This window comes from Xenopus laevis, chromosome 6L, assembly GCF_017654675.1.
Source record: "Xenopus laevis strain J_2021 chromosome 6L, Xenopus_laevis_v10.1, whole genome shotgun sequence".
NCBI lineage: Eukaryota > Metazoa > Chordata > Amphibia > Anura > Pipidae > Xenopus > Xenopus laevis.
The window spans coordinates 6,546,117-6,554,821 of NC_054381.1; the positions used below are offsets into that span (position 1 = coordinate 6,546,117).

The 8,705-nt window shown below is 45.2% G+C and overlaps 1 protein-coding gene across 3 annotated transcripts in view; it reads right to left on the reverse strand.

Moving 5' to 3' along the window:
• klhl18.L (kelch like family member 18 L homeolog) overlaps nucleotides 1-7,489 on the reverse strand; it is a 15,546-nt gene extending 8,057 nt beyond the window's left edge. The window contains exons 1-5 of one of the 3 annotated variants that reach the window (XM_018266559.2): nucleotides 6,984-7,489; nucleotides 2,135-2,265; nucleotides 525-665; nucleotides 218-416; nucleotides 1-119 (exon numbers count right to left, since the gene is read on the reverse strand). The exon at nucleotides 1-119 is cut by the window's left edge and continues 42 nt beyond it. In XM_018266559.2, coding sequence (XP_018122048.1) covers nucleotides 1-119; nucleotides 218-416; nucleotides 525-665; nucleotides 2,135-2,199 — 524 coding nt within the window. In that variant the 5' untranslated portion in view covers nucleotides 2,200-2,265; nucleotides 6,984-7,489. 3 annotated transcript variants of the gene reach the window in all.
• Between the last annotated feature and the right edge of the window lie 1,216 nt (nucleotides 7,490-8,705).

The window sequence follows — 8,705 nt, forward strand, 5'->3', positions numbered from 1 at the left end:
CTGTCCGTGAGGAACTGCGGTCGGCAGAGGGGCAGGCGGATTTTGGACAGAAGCTCAGGAACAAAAACTTCTCTGTTCTCCCGGTCATACCGCACCCAGGCCAGAGCTGCCTCAAACACCTGACACAAAGCAAGAATGATGAAGTCATGAGAGGCTGTACTGTTGGTGAAAAAGTCATCCAAAATGGCTGCAGACAGAACATGAAGGCTGCACATACCTGCTCCTCGGCCTTCACATTCAGCTCATCCCTAGCGACCAACTCCAGCACCTCCTCAAAGGCCAACGCCAGGAACTCTTCAGACATGGAGACCTCCACAAAGTGCTCGTGGATGAAGCGATTGGAAGAATCATACAGCACCGCACACATCATGGTCTCTGCAAACTGCCGGACCCCTAAGCAGTTCTTTGGGTGCAGTCTATAAGGAAGTAATAAAACACAACATCGATGAAGCCATTTGGTTAGTACATGAGACGGTCTGAGGCTGCAGGGTCCTAAAGCCCAATCCTGGGCCGGTGCCTCTTACCTCTCCTTTAGGAAGGAGCAGCAGGAGTCCTTGATGTTCTGAAGCTGCAGGAAGCTGGCGCCCATCAGTAAGGACTGAACGTTCTGCTGATCAATGGCAAGGTGCCCGTTATAGGCAAAGTTAATCAGAGCTTCCAGGGCACTGGGTGGGAAGGAAAAGACTGGGTTAAAAACCACAGGAGCTGACATACGCAGAGAACTGGTCACTGATGTAGGAGCTTATTCCTCCCTTATTGCTCCTTCTAAGGATTCACATCTTTAAAGGATAAGTAAACCTTGAAAATAAGTGAATAAGTAAAACCGGTGAGGGTGCTATTCTAAGCAGTTTTGTAATGTACATTCATTATTTATTTTATTTTTATTACAAGATTAAAGGGAGTCTGTCATGATTTTTATGATGTCGTCTTTATTTCTAAATGACACTGTTTACATTGCAAATAATTCACTGTACAATATAAAATGTCATTCCTGAACCAGCAAGTGTATTTAGTGTAATATTGGTGTGTAGGTGCATCTCAGCTCATTTTGCCTGGTCATGTGATTTCAGAAAGAGCCAGCACTTTAGGATGGAACTGCTTTCTGGCAGGCTGTTGTTTCTCCTACTCAATGTAACTGAATGTGTCTCAGTGGGACCTGGATTTTACTATTGAGTGATGTTCTTAGATCTACCAGGCAGCTGTTATCTTGTGTTAGGGAGCTGCTATCTGGTTATCTTACCATTGTTCTGTTAGGCTGCTGGGGGGGAAAGGGAGGGGCTGATATCACTACAACTTGCAGTAAAGCAGTAAAGAGTGACTGAAGTTTATCAGAACACAAGTCACATAACTTGGGGCAGCTGGGAAACTCACAATATGTCTAGCCCCATGTCAGATTTCAAAATTAAATATCTTTTTTTAGAAACGGATTTCAGTGCAGAATTCTGCTGGACCAGCACTATTAACTGATGCATTTTGAAAATGTTTTTTTTCCCCCATGACAGTATCCCTTTATGGGATACTTGTACTGTAGTGATGTGCGGTCGGGATTTCCCCGACCCACACCCGACCCCGACCTGCCCGCATCAGACTTTTGCATTGCTTTTATAGGCCCGCCCCACCAATAACATCAAAAAGGGTGGGGCGAGCAGGCGCAGCATCTATAAAAAACGAACCCAGAAGCCGGCATTGGACGGTGGCAGATGGGGAGAGCAGGAGAAGAGCTCAACCCTCACCCGCCTGAGAGGAAAAGTGGGAGGTCGGCCCAACCCGTCTGACCCGCGGGTCCTGCAGGTATTGGGCTGGCCTGCACATCACTAATCTATTGTTAATATGAATACATTTTGTTACAACAGCACCACCTGCTGGTCAGTTTCCCACCAAGTAGTCAAGGAAGTTGTCAGGAGAAAGAAAGAGGCTGCTCTGATGTTCTTCTGCTTAGGAAAGATGCGAGAAAGGTTTCTCATTGTATTCCTAAGCAGAAATAAAGAAAATAAATAATGAATGCACATTGCAAAAGTTCTTAGAATTGGACAATCATCAATTTAACATTCACTTATTTTAAAGTTTTACTTATCCTTTAATTAGGAACTTCCAGGCAGGAGGCCATACTGGTTTAGCCTGTAGAGGGCAGTACCTTGGGTCCATTCCCTGCATGACTATCTCGTCCTGCTTGCACTCCATCATGTCGTTGGTGAACATGGCATGGAAATACGGGATGGAAGCTGCCAGCACAATCCGATGGGCACTGAATTTATGTTCCCCCACCTGAAACAGAGACAGAGTCTGTAATGCGATTCTTATATACGTGTGCAACAATGGTGCCCTATGCTCCAAGCCTGCACTGCTCACACACATACTACTTGTCATGTAATTAACATGATAGTGTAAGTGACAAAGCTATCAATCCTACTTCTTTGCTTTCTATTCTCTCTCTCGGGGGCCCATTGGGACACTGACTGATTCAACAGTTTCAACATTTGTTTATGAATAAAAGTGTCAATTAGCCAAAGTTAACGAGGACCCCCTATGAGATTTTACTTTGGGACCAGATAACGCTAGTTATGGCACAGGTCTCTGGCACTTATATCTGTTACTTGGCAAGGAAGCGTTTAATGTGCGAGATGAGGGGCCCCAATAAGGCACTTATAGAGGTTGTTCACCTTCCAACACTTAGTTTCAGACAATTCACCAGAAATAAAGACTTTTTCAAATGACTTTCTATTTTCTATGTGTGACCGTTCTTCTAATATTGAAGTGCAAAGTCTAATTTTTCACCTTCTAAAGCAGCTCTGGGAAGAGGGGGTCACCCACCCTGTCAACTGTTCTAAATGGATAATTTAGTTGATCCATTTCTTCTGTTTGTCCCTGATGAGCAGAATCCCAGAGTAGAGTCCTGCAGCGGGTCGGGTGCCTGTTACCCGCAAAAACCTGTGGGTTGCAGATAGAAGTTTCGGGAGCGGGTATAGATGCGGATTCTCTGGGTTTGTGGGTCACGGTTTGGGTCTTTTCAATAGCAAGTTTTACTCCTTTTTTCTGATCAGGTCTACTTCCAATGATGTCACTTCCGGTTTACAGCACTTCCTGATTCTTGATGGTCAGCGGGTCGCGGATAAGGTACTTGCAGGTCGGGTAGCGGGTCGGGTTTAACAAACTGGTTCCGCGCAGGATTCTATCCCAGAGTCTCATTATAGGCGGCTGTTAGAATTGATACAATAGTTACTGATACTCCAGAGATGCTGCTGAGAAATGGATCAACTCAATGTTGCAAAATTGTAACAGAATCTGCACCTGAATTACTGAGCTGTTTTTGGAAAAATTATATATAAAAAAAAAAAAAAAAAAAGATATGGAAGTAGCCGATAAAAGTCTATTTCTGGAGAACAACTCAACTGAAAAAAAAAAAAAAGTGTTTGGAAGTGAACATCCCCTTTAAGAATGAGTGGTGACTATGCACGGAGTGTGCCAATTAATCAAGCAGCATTAACGAGTAATCTGATTAGAGAGCTGGAGCCTGGGCACTCTAAAGCTCTCAAGTAACGATTCAGGAGACGTGCTGCCTTCATATTCATCATCATCTTTATTCTGGGCTCCAGTGCTGAGCCCTCTCTCTCCTAAATGTCCGGGGGCAGTGCCAATATAGAGAGCAGGAGGGTAACAAAGTGGCAAGTGTTAATTCCAATAGGGCAGTGCCATGAACCCTCCTAACTGGCTGCCTATAGGATATTTATATTCTATTGTAACATACAATCGCTGGCATGATGGCGGGTCTCTGTGGATATACAATAGACTCAAGACAGGCAGACGGCACTTCTGGAAAGGATTTATTGGGTTTGCTGCTGCAGAACCTAACGCATTTCGGGAGTAAATCCCTTAATCATAGGTCCATCTCTTTTGTTCTCTCTCTGTGGATATGAGCACATTGTGGCTCTGGGTGCCAACACCCTGGTATTAGTCAGGGATTTTGCATGGGATCTGCCCAGTCAGCACTTAATTGCTTGCAAGTCACCATCTGCCCCATCCAGCTCTGAAACAATAACACAAATAAATCTCCCCCTCCCTAATGAAGCCAACTCGGGAGCAGCACTGCAGGAGCGACTACAGAACAGGAGTTGGGGAGTCGCTTGCTACAGTTACTCACTTTCATTCTGCCACCCCCATATTAACTGTCACTGCCTACTTTCTCTTCACTTGAATGTGTGACCTTTAGAAGCCATTGAGCATTACACAATCGTCCTGTTGCTAAGGTTTGGCATGCCCTAGCAACAAAGCTGATGAAGGTGTCGCAGTCAGTATGGCATTAAATACAAACATATCCCAGGCGTTTATGCCCAAAACTGAGTCGGACAAGACCAGATGGAGGGAATCCCTACGTGGCCAGCAGAACTAAATCAGTGTGGATTGAGCCGCAGAATCAGAACAACAGCATCACCATAGGTTACTATGGCTCCATCGGACTGAATTTAAAGGGATGGTTCACCTGCAAACAACTAGTTGTTTTCAGATACACCACCAGAAATAATTTTTTCCAATTACTTTTGATTTTCTATGTGCAACTGTTTTTCTAATATTGAAGTGTAAAATGTAATTTTTCACCATCTAAAGTAGCCGGGGGGGTCGCCGACCCTGTAACCTGTTCTAAATGGATACATTTAGTCGATACATTTCTTATCTTTGTCCCTGCTGAGCAGAATCCCAGAGTTTCATTACAGGCAGCTGTTAGAATTGATACAATAGTTACTAATACTCCAGAGATGCTGCTGAGAAATGGATCAACTTAATGTTGTAAATTGTAACAGAATCTGCACCTGAATTACTGAGCTGTCAGACTCAAGCAGCAGAAACAGGGACATTCAACTTTAAACTTAGACTTTGGAAAAACAGTAAATAATAAATAATGGAAAGTAATTGAAAAAAGTCTATTTCTGGGGAACAATCTAAAAACAGCTGAATTGAAAAAAAGTGTTTGGAAGGTGAACAACTCCTTTAAGGAGAGGCTGGGACCCCCTTACCAGTGAATAATAATAATAATGGTGTTTGCAATATATTTTGTCTACAAGCTTATACAGATGGCTGGTTATGAGCTGTACTTGCACATGTATATCAGCTCCATGCAGTCACATGGGATCAGTCTCTCCCATCAATACCAGCGAGTATTGTATAAATGTACCAGTCTGTGATGTACATGGAATGTATATATCAGCTCTACAGTCTGTATAACTGAATTGTATAACACTGAACTGCTGTACAATTGTTGTAGCAAGAAACACAATTTGGCATCACAATAGCAGGTCAGACCCAGCCTCTACACAATCACACTCACTATATAATTACTGTCTGGTTTATTTACACAGGGACAAACATTTCCCTGTACAGCAAAGAGAAAGTGCAACAATGGCAAACACATAGCAGTGTGAGTGTGCTGCTGTTTAATGATATGGCCACGGCTCTTACTATTCTAGGAAAGCCCAAAGGGTCGCTTAACTGAGTTTGGTTAAAAACTGCAAGTCCCAGCATGCACTGCCAGCAGAGGAGCACAGGGCCTGTTGTACAGAGTATAGAGATGAGTGATATTGTTAGGGAAGTACAGGCTGATCACTGGGAGAATCTCCAGCCCAGAGACATAATGTGATTTGCTGAGGGAAACCGGCTCAGTAAGGCAAATAGATGGCGAGTTTATTTAAACAACATCAGATCAGCCCCAGCGATTCACTTACTGAGCAACTCCTATTACTGCCCATTTTCCTGGCATGAATAAAGCCAGTGACTTGTTACCTATAGGGGGGGAGGGTAATGGGGCACTGCCAAGTCTGTTGATGTATACGGACACTTTAAGGAATGAGAAAATGCATTGCCTGGATTAGGGGACTGTAGTTGTCAGGGGAATATCAAGGGATCAGATATTGGGATGGACATGTCAGGGCAAACAACGTGGGCTGATATGAAGGACTGGGCATGTGTGGGGGCACTGCTGGGGATCTAAAGGGGCATTACCAGGTCTGAGGGTATAAAAGGGTACAGTGAGGGCTGGGTATGTTTGGGGGAACTGCTGGGGATCTAGAGGGACATTAGCAGGTCTGAGAATATTAAGGGGCACTGTGAGGGCTCGGGGTATTGTTGGGAATATAAAGCGGCATTCCCATGGCTGAGGATATTAATGGGCACAGTCAGGGCTATATGGGGGCATGTTGGGGGGAACTGGGGGGGAGGGATATAGCAGAGCATTACCAGATCTGAGAATATTAGGGGGCACAGTGAGGGCTAGACATGTTTGGGGGACATTGTTTGGAATAAAAAGGGGCATTCCCAGATCTGAAGATATTAAAGGGCACAGTCAGGGCTATATGGGGGGGAACTGCTGGGGATATAGAGGGGCATTACCAGGACTGTGGATATTAAAGGGCACAGTGAGGACTGGGTATGTTTGGGGGCACTGCTGGGGATTTAGAGGGACATTCCCAGATCTGAGGATATTAATGGGCACAGTCAGGGCTATATGGGGGGCATTGCTGGGGATATAGAGGGGCATTACCAGGACTGAGGCTATTAAAGGGCCCAATGAATGGTGGGTATATGAGGAGGGGGCACTGGCAGGCTATAAGAAGTGAATGGGCAGTACTAAGTGTTGTGCAGTAATGGGGGTGGGCACAGGACTGCTGGTGATACACAGGCTCGTTGTCAGGACTGGACATGATGTAGGGGGGACACTGTGAGGCCTGTGGGTGAGACTGAGACCAGACAAGGATGGACACGGGGGAAGCAGCCCTAGTAAATACACTTACCCTGAGTGTGACATCACACAGCTTTCCCTGCCGCCGAATCTCCTCCATCACCCCGTAACCCCGGCTGGGAAGGTCCCCGACCGTCACATGAACCAGGTCTTCCAGCTCCTCCAATTCGTCCACCATCTTCCGTCCGGGCACGGCTGCTTTATACACAGGAGCAGCTCCAGACTCACACACAACCCTCTGACCCCGAGCGCTCACCGTAGGCACGCCCCAATCCGTGACGTACTTCCGCAGGTTCTCCAGTAGCTTCTAGGGAAAAGGAGGCTGTGGCGAGTCGGTTATGGGAACTGATCGCATGTGGCTGGTGAGCGGCTCCCGGAGGAGGCTCGGAGAGCACCGGACAATGAGAGAGGACGGGAGTCGCAAAAACCACGGAAGCCGACCCAGTGACAGCGGTACTTCCGGTTCCGGAACAGTTGCTATGGAGACAGGAGAGTTGACACAGCTGCGCTGACTAGAGGAGCAGGTGAGTCCCGGACCCTGCTGCCGGACCACCACTGCCCCATTGGGAGGCATTTACCTTTTACCAATATCTTAAAATCGTTTTCATTATAATAACTTTGGTCAACTTGTAAAACTGCTGCTGCCCCTCCCCTTCGGGACGCCTCTGTGGTTCTTTGATGCCGCCGCGCTGTTTTCTTTCTGCAGCTGAGCCGTGTCCAATGAGAGAAGGCCTCTGAATGCACACGTGGGCGGAGCTATAGCGACGTCATTTTGGCGCCCCGCGCTCAGGTCCTTCCCTGCAGTACTGGGCCCGGCTTGTACCATTTCTGTGTAAAAGCGGATCCGGAAGTTATAGTCTCTGCTCGCTCTTCCCTATGATAGCTGCTCTGGGCTTATCACTGGCCACTGATAAATGAATAGAAATAAAAGCATTTGGGAAAAATGTCAGTCTGTTATGGCAGTGACAAACAATAACTGACAGTTAATGTAGTTAAAGGGGGTTGTTCAACTTTTAATGAACTGTCATTATGATGTAGAGAGGGATATTCTGAGACAATTTGCAATTGGTTTTCATTTTTTATTATTTGTGGTTTTTGAGTTATTTAGCTTCTTATTCAGCAGCTCTCCAATTTAAAATTTCAGCAATCTGGTTACTATGGACCAAATTCCCCTAGCAACCATGCATTGATTTGAATAAGAGACTGGAATATGAATAGGAGAGGCCTGTATAGAAAGATGAGTAATAAAAAGTAGCAATAACAATACATTTGTAGCCTTACAGAGCATTTGTTGTTAGATGGGGTCAGTGACCCACATTTGGAAGCTGGAAAGAATCGGAAGAAAAAAGGAAATATAATAACTATAAAAAAATAAATAATGAAGACCAATTGAAAAGTTGCTTAGAATTGGCCATTTTAGAACATACTAAAAGTGAACTGAAAGGTGAACCACCCCTTTAATATGTTTAATAAGTGAAATGGTCATTGTCTGCCTAATGTTTGTATCAAATTATTGCTCATTACTTTTATTTTGTAACTCCCTGCACCTGATCATATGGTATTCATGTAGAGTAGAGAGTTCCCCAATCCCACAACAATAGCCGTAACTCCCTGCACCCTATGATTTAGCATTTCTGCACATCAGTATGAAGTGCTCCAGTCCCACAACATCGCTGTGTTATTTGGTAACTTCTTGGAAATTCTCCAATCCAATAAAAGGCAAAATGTTGGCCTGAATTCAGACACACGGAGCCCACAAATACTGCACTGACCTCACACACCCTACACTGCTCCCTAGTCTGGCCCTTGCCCCCCAGACCCAAATTGAAACCCCAAGAGCAGGAGTGCAGAGCAAAATCATAGTAACGACTGGTTGTCATGGCATTGCTGCCAAGGTACAAATTCAATGTAATTAAAAGAAAGGAAGGATCGGCACACAGGAACAGATGCAATGTGGGGTAAACCCCTAAGCGTTTAT